At 38.2% G+C, this 16624-nt stretch overlaps 2 protein-coding genes across 4 annotated transcripts in view; one reads left to right on the top strand and one right to left on the bottom strand.

Annotated features, from left to right (window-relative positions):
• Nucleotides 1-16624, top strand: part of LOC136281182 (uncharacterized) — a 293318-nt gene that overhangs the window by 187100 nt on the left and 89594 nt on the right. Inside the window, exon 1 of one of the 2 annotated variants that reach the window (XM_066167429.1) lies at nt 16334-16479. The exons of the other annotated variant lie outside the window; for it this stretch is intronic. The gene's annotated coding sequence lies outside the window, so the exon portion shown is untranslated. Of the gene's footprint in view, nt 1-16333; nt 16480-16624 lie in introns of those variants that run through there. 2 annotated transcript variants of the gene reach the window in all.
• On the bottom strand, nt 12359-16231 carry LOC136281260 (diacylglycerol kinase theta-like). Of its 2 annotated transcripts, none has more exons than XM_066167603.1 (7): nt 16063-16231; nt 15483-15519; nt 14828-14975; nt 14141-14281; nt 13754-13902; nt 12868-13156; nt 12359-12550 (listed from the first exon to the last, which is right to left on the bottom strand). In XM_066167603.1, the coding sequence occupies exons 5-7, from the start codon at nt 13818-13820 to the stop codon at nt 12445-12447; spliced, it is 462 nt and encodes a 153-aa protein (XP_066023700.1). In that variant the 5' UTR covers nt 13821-13902; nt 14141-14281; nt 14828-14975; nt 15483-15519; nt 16063-16231; the 3' UTR covers nt 12359-12444. The 2 variants fall into 2 exon arrangements, with proteins under 2 accessions (XP_066023700.1, XP_066023701.1); XM_066167604.1 differs by having other exon boundaries at nt 16082-16231.

Below are 16624 nucleotides of genomic sequence, written 5' to 3'. Positions count from 1 at the left end.
AAGCCTGCCGAGAACCAACCCGAGGCATATATAGACTGACAAAGAATTGGGCAAGACACACGAGGCTAGGTGATATAATACCACCAAAAACACGAAAACGCCTTCAGAGCCCAAGAAAACGCGATACTTCGAGTCATTGTTCAAAATTATCGTCTACGTATGTGTCTTTGGCTTGTACCGATTTCCAAAAACCATGTCGTTGGAAAACTCTGTCGTTTACTCCATTACTTGCTATCGTAATGGCTCCCTCAGATTTTAGAGAATGCAAACCCAACTTGGACGGTTCAACTCCGAGACTTTGCAGGTCCCAGCGAAAAGCCCCTCTAATTGTAGAGTAACTAATGGGCTTATCAGGGGCAACAAGCTTGCAAGAACCCTTCCCTTTAGAAATAGGCTTGAAATAAAATCTTCGGAATCAGGGTGTATCTTAAACATAACTAAACACCTCTTAAGCAACTCAACGGGGCATACAGAACTAGACAATTATAACATAACGACTTCGTCGCCTTTACGGAGCTGGAAATTCTTGCTTTTCAAAACCTTAATAATCATGAAGCCTTTTTTAAAGGGAAATATCACTTCTTATTCTAGACACATTGTTAAACCATAACAGTCCCATCAGTCCCATTTGCTTTGGAAGAGAGCACAGTCGTCTTCGGTCGATCTTTCAGTCCCTCAAGCAAGTTGTCAAGCGGTCCGTCCCAGAATGCCCTAAATCCCGAATGAAAAATATCTAAACGAGAGATAAAATAAGGCAAAGTGAGGAGTACAATCCAACAAGAAATAACTAAAGAAATAGTCAAATAAAAATAGAATAACCGGGAATAATCAAACTCCAACAGAGAATACATAGATAACTGGAATCTGCAAAGTGGACCACAAATGGGTCCCTTTAATTTCAAACAATGCTGAATAAATTCGTGACACAAACTCGTGTCATAACGCAATACGCAATATTGACGAGCAATTCTATAATTTAATTCACTTCAAGCCTGAGTAAGTGCCAAACAACCCATAAGCTAAGTACAAAGGACTTGGAGCAATTACGCTGGGATTGACTAAAACAAAATCACATTTGCACCCAGAAGAGAAAACTTCCGCGGTGAATACAAAAGCCCGCCGGGCAAATTACAACGATCACAGTCTTTACTGAACTTCGTACAGAAGCCTACGCCTACAAATGGGTCCCTTTAATTTCAAACAATGCTGAATAAATTCGTGACACAAACTCGTGTCATAACGCAATACGCAATATTGACGATTAATTCTATGATTTAAGTCACTTCAAGCCTGAGTAAGTGCCAAACAACCCATAAGCTAAGTACAAAGAACTTAGAGCAATTACGCTGGGATTGACTGAAACAAAATCACATTTGCACCCAGAAGAGAAAACTTCCGCGGTGAATACAAAAGCCTGCCGGGCTAATTACAACGATCACAGTCTTTACTGAACTTCGTACAGAAGCCTACGCCTACAAATGGGTCCCTTTAATTTCAAACAATGCTGAATAAATTCTTGACACAAACTCGTGTCATAACGCAATACGCAATATTGACGAGCAATTCTATGATTTAAGTCACTTCAAGCCTGAGTAAGTGCCAAACAACCCATAAGCTAAGTACAAAGGACTTAGAGCAATTACGCTGGGATTGACTGAAACAAAATCACATTTGCACCCAGAAGAGAAAACTTCCGCGGTGAATACAAAAAGCCCGCCGGGCTAATTACAACGATCACAGTCTATACTGAACTTCGCACAGAAGCCTACGCAAGCACAGGGAGATCTGGGGCGGCGAAATCAATTCGAAGGGCTATAGCATCAAAGTCCAGGGGTCTGGAACCGAAAAGCGAGTTTCGGGCTTTCCCTCTGATAAAGAGACCTGGGAACTTGGGTAAAAACACCCAGTCAATTACGAAACTGTTCCGTTGCACACCGTCTCTACAAAATAAAGTCCATAAGCAAGAGGACTTCCACAAGGGGAGGATAACCGCTCCTCTCGCCTTACATAATTCCATGTGCTTTACCACTCTAATTAATAGGCACACTGGAGGACAAATCCAATCATTATCGTGCCCCCAATCTTGGGAGAAGGCATCTACTACTACACAGCCGGTCTGAAAAAATCTCAGAGTTAAATCTTGGTACCTTAGCGTTATAGGGACAAGCAAATCTGTCAACGGTGTGAGACCCCCAAAATAAGTTAATTCTTTGAAAGATAGCTTCGTTAATGGTATAGTCATCATAATCGGTTAAATTGCCTATTGCATCAGCCTTAGCGTTAAGCTCCCAAGGGATCCACTTAACCTCAAGTGATATGTGAAACTCAAGACATATTTGGATAATTAGGAGGGCCAATTGGTGCATGTCAGCTACCCTACTACTGTTTTGAAGAATAGATTCGACGTTCTGGTTATCGGAATACCAAATAACCTTAACACCAGAAAGATGACTCGCGAAAGCTTCCAAGGCGAGGCAAACAGCTTTGAGTTCTCTCCATGTAGAACTTTAGGCACGCACTACAGGAGACCAGTTCCGATAAAATACTAAATTAGATTCTTTTACGAAAGCACCACAAGCCGAATTGAGGGCATCTGAAAAGGTGACCCTGACCGGAAGGGACTGGACCGACGAACAAACCTTGCTATTGAAGAATACCAAGTTGATCTTCCAGAAACTGATTTCTGAAAGAGAGTCGTCTGAGATAAAAACTTCGCTTTCCCAAGAGCGCGCCGAATTCACGACCAAGAAAAGAAATCTACTCATAATACGGGCGAAGGAACCCACACAGGGAGAGAGGGAAATTATTTGACCTGTTACAATGGCGACTCCCTTCACGTGCACTTTCAGGGAGGTTGACAAGACAGTAGCTCAACAAGGCCAGCGTTTAACTTTTCAATACATTCGTCGGTTGCTTGTATAGTCCCATCAATAGTGTCGAGAATCACACCCAACCAGGTGATAACTAGGAGAGGCTCCCAAAGGGACTTTTCCTCATTAGGAACAAATCCAGACTTGAGCAAATCTGAATGGACGACTAAACTGTTAACTTTAGCAGAAACAAAATCTGTTCCCCCTCCTAAACCATCGTCGAGGAAATGAGCTATCGGGATGCCCTGGCTCCTCCACGATTTCTGCAATGGCTTAAAAATCAATGTGAAAACATACGGGGCTGAAGAAAACCCGAAAGGAAGCACAGAGGCTCTATGAGCTCTGAAAATTTTCAGAACTGAAAATATCTTGAAACCCCGTTCCCAAAATCCCAAGCAAAAGCGAGAAATTTTCTGTGGTCTAGGAAAATTTCAATGTGGTGATAACCAGACTGAAGGTCAAATTTAAACAAGTAATAATTACGATCAAAACAACTGCGTAACGACACCCAGATCTTCACATTTGAACTTCTGTTCGTATATTAACTGGTTGACATGTCGAAGATTCAAAACGAGCCTTTGCTTTCCCGAACTACGGGTAGAAACTGAAAGTGGGTTAATGATATCGGGCTTACAAGCAAGTTATGCAATTAGGTCCAAGCGAAGTAAATCGCTGACAGCTTGCGAAACAAAAATCACTATTCTCACGAGCAGAAGTATTGTCTCTCTTAACAAAAGGTGTTGGAAGTTGGAGGAAGGGAATTTTGTAACCCTGCATAATAACATTTAGGACAAATTGCGAAACTTCCAAAGTACGTCAAAAATCCAGAATTTTCTAAGCCCTCCACGCACAGAAGAATAGGTCAAATCAACTGCAAGAGAGCCTGAATCCGAAGGAATCTAACAGGAAAGAATCAGCACAAGCGGCAACGCTAGGATCCGAGTCAATGGCACTGCCTAATTCCGATTGCGAAGGCAAACTACTAGCTTCGATATTAACAAAGGAAAGAACTACACCTGAGTTGTAGCGGTCCTCTAGTCACTTAGTTTTTCTTAAGAGACTCGTTGAATTTGAGGCGCTTGGTCTCCTTCATCTGACTTTCCGCCGATTCTTCGTTCGACCGTTTGATCTGAGAAACGGTCTGCTCCAAGAGGCCACTGAATTTGTCATCAGCCAGAGGTGAACGGTTGGTTCTGAGGCCTAGATGGACATCACGTGCTATACTTTCCCTTATATACCACTGCATCATTACCCATGATGCTCGGGCCTAAGGCCCAGGCCTTGTCGTATCTCGTGCCGACAAAATATCTATTTCTGCCTTATTCGCAGACTCATTCGTTAGAAATACCATTTTTACCTTGGTAGTCACTGGAACAATTGTAGTGTGGAAATTGGTGAACCATTAATGATTTTAACTCCTAAGTACAAAGACAAAATTTAATGACTGTATACTAAATTTTTTTCGTACCAAAAAAATCATCTTCTAAAGGAGCTAAAAAAGGTGAAGAAGAAGTGAAGGCGCCTGAGCCTGACATGGATGTCGCAAAGGAAGGTAACATTTTTATAAATCAGAAGAGATAAATTCAAATTGGTCCACACATGCCTTATTAGGTGATGCATAATCAGTCCACTCAATTGGCTAAAGATCACTTGAAGTGCTTAGTCCAAAGGTCGTGGTTCATATCGGGAGGCGACTTCATTGAGAAAAAACAAAAAAACGACACCACTTGGGCATTATTATACCTCCTCGTAACGAAGAGCCATTCCTTTTTATACAATGCTAAAATCAAACATTTATGAATTTATGAAAGCGTTTTACTACTTTGTTTGTTTGGGTTTTTTATGGATACAAAAATAATTTTCCCAGATACAGAAAACATAGCCGCCTCTTACCCCAGCTCATTGAATGGACATGGTTACTTTGATGTTGTGTACCTCAGTTTTCAAAACACCTCAACACAGACATGCAAAAATTTAATGAGCTTTGATAAGTGGCAGCCCTCTTTTATGTGTTTGTGAAAATTATTATTCTATCGCTTAAAAGAAAATGAGCGCATTGTATTTCAATCTCTTTTCGTATTCCATCCAGGGGAAGAAGAGGTGTTTGATACCAGACTTTAGTTCTTTGTTTTCGAACCAAGGTAAATGCTTATTACGTCTGCTTTAATACTGAATACCGCGGACAAAAGGGTTGTGGAAAACAAATCCCTCTAAAGAAATTGTTTCTTTTTTTGTTGCATGCATCTTTCTAATCTTATAGAATACGTGTAATATTTGAGATGTAGGGTGAACTCTATGCTAAATTTTTAAAATCCTTGGCTTATTCAAACCAATTTCAAATTTGAGATTTCAACGCAACTGTAATGATTGAAGTTATTGGAGATGAAGAAGGAAGTCTGTTTTTTTTATTGCTATAATATGCTGTTTGTCTTTTTTCAAAGTCACTTGCGAATTTTTTTCAGCTATCCCCTTCATTGTTGGCAGTAAGGGTACCAAAACATTTTCAAATTGATCGATTTTTTTCTCTGCTTTTGTTGATGTATGATTTGAAAAATTATAATAAAAAAAAAACTTCTGGGTGGCAAGTACGCCGCACTGGTGAGTGCTCTCTCTGTATATGCTTGTATATTCATATCTGCCTTCTGTCCTTAAAGCACTGACCAGCTTACTCACTGACAGTCTGGTCACTTGACTTTCTGACTAACTGGCCGGTAAGCCGTCAAATTGAATTGACTACCTGAGCTATGATTACTGGCTGACTGACAGATAGGCTGATTATCTGCCTGACTGTTTTCCGGACTCTCCACCTGGCCAGTGGGCATGGTTATTACTAACTGGATTATATTATGGCTGCAATACACTTCAATGTTGACATGTAAAAAATTAAATGCTTGACTGACTGATTGTCGGGTCAGTAGATCAAACAAACAACTAATCGATTATTAACTTTTGCATTCATTGATTAGCATGCTTTTTTCTTTTGCGTCTGACAGTCTACAAGAGCCAAAAACATTGCCATTAGTATGGAGACCGCGAGTGCTAGAGAAAAACTAGAAAAAGTTCAAAGAAAAGGGAAAAAACAATTCTAGTAATCAATACGTATGGTCGTATGGTAACATCTTAGTAAAAAAAATCTGCTTTTTAATCCCTTTTTTTTAGATTTAATTTTAACAATAATTAGTAATTAAGTATAGTTATGGTAATTATAGTATATTATGGTAATTAAATATTGTTGGAGTGGAACATATTGTGCTCTATCTGAGTAGGCGTGTGGTGGTAGTTCATCTTTCTTTTGTTTTTTTTTTCCCGTTTTTGGTTTGTTTGTTTGTTTGTTTGTTTGTTTTTGTAACATGTACATCTACCTGACACTTTAAGTCTGTTAGTTTTAGCGTATTTCTAAAGACCATGATTGCTACACCGCAGTTAAGTCGGATGGCTCAAAACGGAGTACAAGAATATCAGGGGTGTAGCCAGCCTAGAGTCCTGTACCATTAAATTTTATCATATCACTCTTGCAAATTTTGAAACAAAAATTGAACTTTCTCAGGGTATAAGCCCACGACAAGTCGAAAAGATGGCTATAGTCCTGATGTGATAAGATATTCTATTCTGCATGCTGATCTTTCCATCATTAAATAAAATATAGCTGAGTAAATGTTTTGATTAGGAATGCCTCACTGGTTTTAAAAGTAATGTTTAAGCTCATTTCCATGGAAAATGTTAAGTTTATTCGGAGTTTACTCATAGTTTAGAGGGGATTTGATGTCCCAGAAGAACTTTCTTGTAGAGTTCCTAATATAGAAAAGAGCATGGAAGGTTAATAATGTGATAAAAATAGAAAACTAACGAGCTTTAAAAAGAATTATCAGATATTAATCTGCACAACAACTATTTAGATAATTCATTTCTAGGTTTTGTTTAAACACGAAAAATCATCTAAAATTTGACAAGAAAAACTTAGACAAATGCACGGGTTGAGGACGTCCACTTACTAGATATTTGATGGTACGCTGGTAATCTAAATAGTTCATTTCTTAACATTTTAGTACTCATCCGCGAGCATTAAAGTCATAAGGAGTTAAAGTGACGTTAATTTTGGGTTGTATATTAAATTAAAGAACTTAGACTTGCGGTTAAGATTTCCGCAGCTAGTAGACATTAGGCGGTACAGTAACAATCTGAATAGTTCGAACATTACTACAACTCGTCCGGCGAGTATTCAGAGTACGTGTCGAGTTGTTTAATTTCGTTAGTATCTCTAGCTGAAAAAAAAAAGGTAAAAATGTCACCCAAAAAAAGAGAAACAATTACTGGATAAGACGTCATGCATTAGAGATTTAACAATATATTGAATGACCTAACTAGCTCATTTCTAGAATTTTTATAACTCGTATGAGAGCATAATGATAGCTAAAAGGTAGAGTGACGTCTATTTTCGTTATGTAACTACTTTCTTTATGAACGCAAATTCCTTAAAAAAGAAATTAGAAAGATGTTGTGGTAACGAGTAACAAGTTAGATATAGGATATTAATTGGTATAACAACAATCTGATAGTTCACTTCCACAACAAGCTTGCGAGTGCTTTGCATGCAAACTACGTTTAGAATTGTTAGAGGAAATAAACAAGGTCAGAGTTCGTTTGTTAGAGGTTTTTACAGAATGAAAATAATTTAAATAAGTCCTGTCTTAGAGTTTTTATAACTCGTTTGCGAGAATTATAGTCATTAGTGACCTCTGTCATGGCTGAAGCCTGCCTCTTTACATAATTTACATTATTATTAACATTAACCTGAAAATCGACAAAAAAAGAAAAAAGGTCTTAGAATACCACTAACTTAGATATTTAGTAGTGTTTTTAAATCTAATTTTGTAGCCCATTTCTAGATTTTTTTAACTCACAACGAGAATTCTAGTTCATTGTAGTATGTGGTATTTTTTTTAACTTTGTTCAAACGTGATCATTAACATGGCTTCTACAGTAAAAATTAACTTGAATGTGTGAGTGGCTTTTTGAGGGTAGTAACACCGAGTTACGAAGAAGGGTTCCAGATCTACAGTAAAACGTTAACGAAGACTTCAATAAAACATCTTTATGACCTTACACATGAGTCCGTTCTCAGTTTACCCTGTCAAGGTTTCTAAGTCACGCTTCGGGTTCATCCACAGTGTGGATTATGCGCCACAATGACCTGTGAAAAGTAAACTGATACAAAATTGCTTTCTGTATCTCTCATAATGTTGAACTTTTCGTTTTAATGAGTTATTCAGTCTGAATTTTTCCCAGAAACTGAGCTGTTTTCTTTTAAAACCATAATGTATCTTCTTGAAGCGACTCTCTTGGAGGTTTTTGGTTATACCCGATGTAAAAAAAGGGGTAACAAACATATATTTCTGGGAGGTTAGGAAACATTTTTAAGCTTTACATTTCTATCCTAAGACTTCCACCAAGGGTGGGTGGGAGTGACGGTAAGCATTTAAAAAACCCTCAGATATGAAATCTTTACTGCACTGTGATTGGTTTAGAAGTCTCGCACCACCCTTTCTTCTGCCTTTTAAGGTGTTGACTCGTCATGAATTTTAGTCCTTAGTGACTGCTTGTGATATTTCCTTCTTGTCAACCGCTGAGCGAACTTAAGAAATTCAATAATTTGCCATTGCGGTTAAATTTATTGGGGGACTAGAATTTACGCTCCAAAGTTATATTTCCAGTGAAGGACTCGAAGGTGTAACATGTAGAGATACACAGCTAATTATGACCACACTTGAAAGAGACCTTCAGTTAAACCTGAGTAAATCGAGCCACAAACCTGAGTGAAACTAACTTAACTTAACTAACTTAACGTCTGTACAACTCACTAAAAGCAAACCGGAAAATCTTCCCTACCATTCTACACTCTTCCTCATGCTACACAGCTAACCTTGCCTATGGAAGCCTGACACAGTGAGGACGAGCATAAACTTGGGGTAAGTGAGAGTAAAATCGAATTAAAATGAAGGAAGGTGTCATACCTTCCCAGAACCTCGCCGATTTTTGCTCGCTCTCTTTTACTCTTCTCTCCTCTTACCGGGAGCCTATCACCAGCTATGCCTTTAACGACGAAAAAAGAGGTTTTCTCACAAATTTAATTCACGCGGATCACATCTACATGAACTGATCATTTTATAAAATGAAACGTATGGAGAAAAGGTAAATCAATAGAAGGCATTCGTGCATATTAGCTTGTTAATGAATATTTCTGCAGTTAAACCACTTTTTACATATAATTACAAATACAACATTCTTTTGAAATATACTCGAACTTATATTATCTTCAAATTCACCGGTGTCTTCTGTAAAAACTCCATTGACGGGACAAGCTAAGCTTTCAACTCCACCTCGAGACAGAGATTTCAACATTTTAGTTCGCACCTTTGATATACGATTGTGGAACACCAGGGTACGCGTATCGTCGACTCTCGAGTGTTTTCATTCCTATCTGAAATTGCGTCAGTAAATCGTATTCTTCTCACTTTTTTCTACAGCATGAAATCTTTAATAAACTGTGATTCGTCTAGAAATCTCGCGCCACCCTTTTTTTCCTACATGCGACTATGGAATACCAGGTTACGAGTTTGGTTCGTTAGCGCGTAGCGTCTACTACAACGCCTTTGCGCATTTACGGGCGGAACGGGGAAAGACAGAATGTGGCCGAGACTAGTTCAGAATCATTTTATACCACTTCGATAAACAAATCATGGCCGGTGTTAGAAATTGACTCCAATAGAACGAATAGTAATGTACACTGGAGAGGTTCGAATGGTGAGGACTGAGCCGCTCTCCTTGTTTCAACCAGCATGCATTTCGTGCTGGTAGAGTTTCACAATTGGTTCAATTTAACACACTATAAAGATGGAATTTTAGTCTGCACTGTTTACAATACAGCGTATACCCAAAGCGATACAAATGACAGTAATTTTCTTTACAATTTCGAATTACATTTTCTCGGCTAAAGCAATACTTAACTAGATGAAACTTTACAAGATTACCAAGTTAAGTATAAATCAGAGCTAGAAAAAATATCCAGTACGGTTTCTAATTAAGCTGCCATAAGCCCGGGGTAAGTGTTTAATCATCATAAAAAATAGTTCTTGTTGCGCTGGGGCTTGCAGGAGGGCGAGACGAACTTGTGGGTCTTCTTTTGTTTTGTACTTTAACCTTCCTCTTCGATAGCATCAGCGCCTAAAGAAAAAAATAAGTGAACTTATGATGAAATTTCTAGAAGTGTTCGATGGCCGTTTGGGTTCTAGCGAAATTTTCTTAATTCTCCAAAGAATTCTGAACCAAAGTCGTCCGGTTATAAACGTTTTATTGAATTCTTGGATGTAAATGTTGACAAAAAAAATAATATTAAAAAGTTTCTCAGGTAAAAAGATAAAACTAAATTGATTTTTCGAAATGTTCTAGGTGCATTTTTAACACTGAGATATGCGAGTCCAATCACAAGCCTTTCATTTTCCCCAAACGGTAATTTTTTACAGCGTCGTTACACAGTTTTCTGTAAATACCTGTGTTAGTATGGGCCGTACAATCACATTACCAGGAGGCTGCATCCAAGGTTCACCATCTATTTGTACGGGCATCTCTGATTTTAATTTGATGTTGATCTGTAATGAAGTAATAATAACTGTCATCAATTAAAAAAAAAGCATTGAAGCGGATGAACGAAGAAGGTAAATTTCTAAAGAAATTGTGGTTCTGCGTCAGTGTGTGGGGGGGGGGGGGGGGGGGAGGGGTGGTATTACAAGATAGTTTCTTTTATCAACTGATTTTATAAAGTAAATATGCCGGGAAAAATGACGCTACGCCACTGGTGGGAACATAGTAACGTGAAAAACAGAAATAACAAGAGAATAGTAGGAGGATAATCAACTTATGGCTTCATTATGTTATTTACTGGATTACAACCAGACATCTATACCTGGGCTCCCTGTGCTAGCCGAATACCAGTCCTGATTCCACTTTGAATTTGACCCTTTTAATAAAGAATTCGTCTCAATTAAGAACTAAGGCACCATTTTCATCGCTAAATAAGAACGTTTCCTATGCAAATACTTAAGAAGAAAGGAAAAGACAGAATACAAAAATTGTGACAGTTAGTAGAAAAAAATACGCGGAGCAGATTGGAGAGAACAGTATGGTGCATATGCCTGCTGATGCTAGGGTGTGAAGGGTAAAGATGGTGGTGATTCTGACTCACCAGGTGCATTACTCCCTGAAGTCCAACCACCTCGACAAGACCGTCACATATATATACATATATACACATATATATTGCATATATTTCGTTTAACTTCGCTTTGCGATTGGTCCAGATAATTCAAGCCCTCTCCGAACCAGTCACGAGAAAAACTAAAACCAAGAGTGGTTTGGTCATTTGCTACTTCCCGCGCTATTGGCGGTTTGGACAATTCTACTCTTCGCACTTATTGGCTTCTTTATAGCTAATGCGCTGAATCTTTGAGTCTTTTCCAGACCTCATCTTCTAGGGACAACATGTCATGGTTATTTTATCAGTTGTTTGGTGCTAAGAATATGAGCATATATCACCACTAAATTCATGAAGTACTACATACATCTTCTTTGTCTGGTCCCCATGCATCTGTGCCTGCTCCCCAACTGGCCGGAAAACAAATTTTAAAAAAAAAGTTAAACCGCAAAATTTATACAAAAGAATAAAAGACTTTACAAGTAACGAAGTGATAATCGCAGGTCAGCTGCTATCAAAGTAATCTCAGAAAAGAAGCCTTAAAAATTCAGACTTCGACTAGAATCGAACCCGGGCCTCCCAGATAATAGTTGGGGACTGCTGCAAAGCCACGTGATGTGAGTGAGACAAATTTTAAAAGGTTGTTCGTTCCCGTAAAGGAATCAGATCATAATTATATGAAACAAATAATGTTGACCTACAGGAATCATACTTTCACCGGGCATAAAAACTGTGCAGCTTAAAATTATTTGTTGAAGCCGATGTGCAGCGATTTTCTTGCAATTAAATTGAAAATCTAACCACTGCAAAGTTAATTCGAATTAATTTGATTGACCTCAATTTCAAGCTTTTACCTGCCTATGTTCAGAATTACAATTCCTTCTAGTGTTGGTAAGTCAAGTTTTTTGCCATCAATCTGCAGCGAAAAGGAAGTAAATAAGATACTGGTCCCTAGAAAGTTAAAGAGGACGAAAGGCAAACAAGCACCGCAAAACGCCAAAACAAAACGCTCAGGTGTGATTGGAGCATGAAATAAAAAATTGTGCAACTGATACGCATGCAATCATTAAGAGTTGAATACAACTGACAGACGATGATGATTTGGACCAACACTCGATGCTAAGAAAGTAAATTCTGATACAGGGGTTTTAATAACCTTTTTCCATAAGCAGCTGTCGATGGTAAAATAGGCGGCTGTGGCCGAAAAGGGGCAGTATGGTGAAACCCAAACATGAACTCGCCTGCAGGGTAAACAAAAGGCAATAAGAGGTCTTATAGTCAGCGGTACACCCCTTTTATTGTGATCAGCCATTCAATACCATCGTTCTACAGATTAATCACCTCTATTTCGACCTCTTGAGTAAATGTCCGCGAGTAGCCTTTCACCATTTTCTTTATACCTGCTCTAAAGTAAACTCCTTTGTTATGAAGCCTGAAACAAAAAGAAACCCCCCCCAAAAAAAGGGGGAATTAGAGATTCAACAGAGTCGCACTAACAATAAATTGCAAAACACAAAGTCGGGGTTTTTTTTCAACCTATCCCTTTTCAAAAGAGCTTTCAACAGAGGTTAAAATTTATCCGCAGTTTGAGTACATTAAACGCAGTAAAGATGAAACAACAGTACATCTCAGAAGACTATGGAACCTTTGTTACCATCCCATGGCTTTCGCAATCAACACTCTTTTTCTTCAATCGAAGGCACTATGACTAATTTTGTAACCTGTAAATTGAATCCTTTGTATCCTCACCTGCTATGGAATTTATCTGGTTCTTCCTCCCTCTGAAGATGAAAATCTAGACAAAGCTCAGCTCCAATTCCGATGCCAAAGTAATTATTCATGGTAAAAATACTAGGATCGTCTTCTCTTCCTCCCATCGAGCCAAGCGCACTGTCGTTAGTGTCCGCTGAATCAAACATGACACACCATCTATCAAGAAACACTTCGTGTGCCTGATCAACGGCCATGAGAAGCGATACAGGACTCTCGCCACCAGAGTAACCACCTCCCCAATGGAGAACACGAGAGAGATCATTACCTGTAAGTTGAGAATCTCGTTCAATCTCCCACTCATTTTCTAGCTACTATGGAAATCACGAGAGAGATGAATACATATAAGCTGAGAATCTCATTCAATTTCCCATTCATTACCTTGCTACTATAGAAATCACGAGAGAGATTCATTCATACGAGAGTCTCATTCAATTTCCCACCCATTCTCTTTTCACTTTGCTGTACCACCCGAACGGCAGCTTTTCAAAATACGCTATAACGGTTTTTCTACTAATTTAAACCTCTGCTATTAATCGTAACTTGAAAATGCATATAATTACCGTATAGAGTTCCAGACTTTCAGTAATCAATACTACTTGATTTACTTTCAAATACTACGAACTTTTCAGGCCCAAAAAGGGAAAATCTGCATGACTTTCCAGGGTCTCTATCGCTTAGAAAACACGAATGACTAAGTCATGATTAGTTTCAGATTTCCATCTCATTGACCAAGTTTGTCGAACAGTCTTGAAATCTAAGACATATCACAGAAAAACAAAACGTACAAAGGTACTTTTGACTCTGGAAATAAATTTTCTTTAAATCGTGGGGAACACGAATACTTTGGAAAAAATCCACTTACCAATGCCAAGAGGAAGAACTGCTGATGCAGGTAGCTTACTCTTTATCTCTTGAACAACATCATGCATACATGACAGCACCCAGCCAACTGTGCCATCACCACCACAGATCAAGACACGAAAATCAGAAATAGATCTGAAAGCATAAACTCTGAAACAAAGATAAAAATCGATTCATATTTTAGATATTCAGAGATTTAAAGACGATGGGACAAAGCTGACAGAAGAAGACAAGACTTATAGTTTTGAGTATAGAATAGCTGTAAATGATTAATTTGGGAAGCAACCTATACAACAAAATATAAATCGCTCTTCTGCAGGACGACGTCATATAAGGAAAAGTAACCGCCATGCCTTTTTTGGACTAAAAATTTTACATCAATCTTTACCACGTCCTTGCTTGTTCCATCTTGAAAGCGAGGCTTGGGGGGAGACATTGGGTTATCTCATGTAAATATGGGTATCGCCCTTTAAAGGGTGCAATCTGCCAGTACTAGAAGGGGTTGGCTTCCAGGGGGGAACAGTCCAGGCTATAGGGAATAACAAAAAAATCAAAATAGGCATAACTCCTTAACTGTAGGAAGAGAATACCGATATGCAAGAAACAGAAATCTTGATTCCAGTCAGTCTTTTTCAGTTCATCTGTTTTTTAAAGTACTTCTAGGAAATGCTCTACAGAAAGAGCACAGAATTCGCTTTATACTTCCCATGGGCACTGCCAGTGATATAATAATGTGTCTTAATTATTAGATACATGAACTGAGCTCTTGGATTACTAGTACCTCACCACAACTTGAAAACACACTTTTCACCTCACAAAATTCCATGGCTACAAAACAATTACAAGAAAAAATATGGGAACAACCAAAAGCCTCCCTTTGAGTATTTTAATGTGTAAAATATTAGGTTGCCAAGGTGTCGTCAATCTTGTTACCAGGGTCACTGTCACTCTTAAATTGCTTAATGGACATGGCAGATGGTCAGGGGAACGAGGACTCAGGAAACGTACATTAGCCCCTCGTAAAACAAAGGTACTTGTTTAGAAGCATCTAAAAAACACACAAAACAGAACTTACTTTCTCCTAGAATGTTGCCAATCAAAATTTTGTATTTGCTTGTGTCAAGGCCAACTGGGAGACTACCAATGCATATGCATAAACTGCCCAAGGGTTCTAGGTTTTGCCTCAGGTATAATCTTGTGAGTTTCATTTTCCTTACAGACTTCTGCAAAGAAAAGAAGTACATTAACTTTTATAAGGAGTCTAACATCACCAGATGAATATAAGATCTATTATTTATCATTAAAAATCACCTTGCAGTTATCAAAGGAAGTTAATAACAAAATGGGCGCAAAGACATGAAACTATGGAAAGCAAAGTTGTCACCATCTTACCACCATACATTCAATGGCTGTAACTTAAAAATAAGAAAAGTGGAAGGTAAAAAGGCAGAGGAGCCCCTCACCCAGATAATTAACCCTTTACACCCAAAGATCAGTGTGCATATTCTCCGTGCTGTTTTCTATACATTTCCTACGGTGCTGACATGGAGATTTTGCTTAACAATCAAGAGCTCTGGTATTTGTTGATCATTATTCAATTCTCATGACCTTAATGTTTGATTCAGGGGTGATACTGTAAGGAGAAATTAGATGTTGGTCAGTCTAAGGGGTAAAAGGGTCAAACTATTATACTGCTTAATACTACATAACTACATCTACTGTTGACTTACTATGTGAGAGGTTGATGATTCTCTGTTAGCTTCTGTCCTTCAGAGGTCAAAAGTTGATAATTATGTCACTACTTGTAGCACCTTGGTTTGTAATTGGTGGGTTATAGCTTGCTGTCATTGGAGTATTTCGATACTCATTAATTATTCCCTTAAAGGTCTACTTTGTTACTGATCAGCTGTTATGCTATTTGATAGTAAGCATTTCAATTCCATCATCTCTATTGACGTATTAGATTTGTGTATAAGTTGAACAGTTAAAGTTAATATCTAACCCTCTACCACCTTGAGTGTTGTACTATGAATATTGACAAGTTTTCATGCAGAAAGCTAATGAGAAGACAGGTCCTTAATGGTCGGCTAATGGTCGAATAAATGAATATTAGGTTATATTGTTTGATTCAGTATCAAATTTTCATGGCTGAAAACATAAATATGTATCAATCACACAATGCAGTGGACTGATATGTTGATTTTGCAAGTACAGTGTATAGGGGCCATCTGATTACATCAATCAGAAATATAAAACTATGTAAAACCATACTATGTAAACTTGACATCATTTGATTCCTTATCCACTTACCAAGAGACAATATACAGACCTCCTTCCCTGAAGAGTTTAAGTGAGATTTGTCTTTGTATTGCCTTTTTAAGTGATCTTCCACTATGTTCCCCAAATTTTTTCACCAAAGAGAACCATCACTTCTGGATGCGATAGAGAGTCAATCTTTTTCTCCGATTCTTCTGGGCTCTCTTCGTCCGCCATATTGAGTTGAGGTTCATTCCCAGGTTTTCTCGAATTGCAAGAAGAGTTGCGCCTGCCTCCGCTTTCCACGATTAGATTACAACCGACATTTCAGTTCACTCAAAGATCGCGTAAATTGGATGATGATCTCCAATGAAGAACAACTTAAGATTGTTGTTCTGTGGTACTTTTTTTTTTTCATGTGGGTATGCTGCTGGAGCTAAAAAGAAGAAGGATCTATAAACTAATGTTGAGGTATGTGAAGAGATTGAAATCTCAGACAAGCTTCTTGCGCTTAAATTAGTTTCTTTGTGATCGATCGGGTGCTAATTTCTGCAATTTTGAATTTGGATTTTATCTTTCTTCGAAAAAAAAAGCGAGCATTTATTAAGTCTGTGAA

Source organism: Pocillopora verrucosa, chromosome 5 (genome assembly GCF_036669915.1).
Source record: "Pocillopora verrucosa isolate sample1 chromosome 5, ASM3666991v2, whole genome shotgun sequence".
Classification (NCBI taxonomy): Eukaryota; Metazoa; Cnidaria; class Anthozoa; order Scleractinia; family Pocilloporidae; genus Pocillopora; species Pocillopora verrucosa.
The sequence above is the reverse complement of the archived record's forward strand: the minus strand, read 5'-3'. Positions and strand labels throughout refer to the sequence as shown.

What these genes read in the sequence shown, in the direction of transcription:
- LOC136281260 (XM_066167603.1), bottom strand. Translation starts at nt 13,820, where the DNA reads ATGCATGATGTTGTTCAAGAGATAAAGAGTAAGCTACCTGCATCAGCA. An exon ending in AGTTCTTCCTCTTGGCATTG is followed by an intron (nt 13,157 to 13,753) that starts GTAAGTGGATTT and finishes CTCAACTTACAG; the next exon opens with GTAATGATCTCTCTCGTGTT. An exon ending in CCAGATAAATTCCATAGCAG is followed by an intron (nt 12,551 to 12,867) that starts GTGAGGATACAA and finishes TTTTTGTTTCAG; the next exon opens with GCTTCATAACAAAGGAGTTT.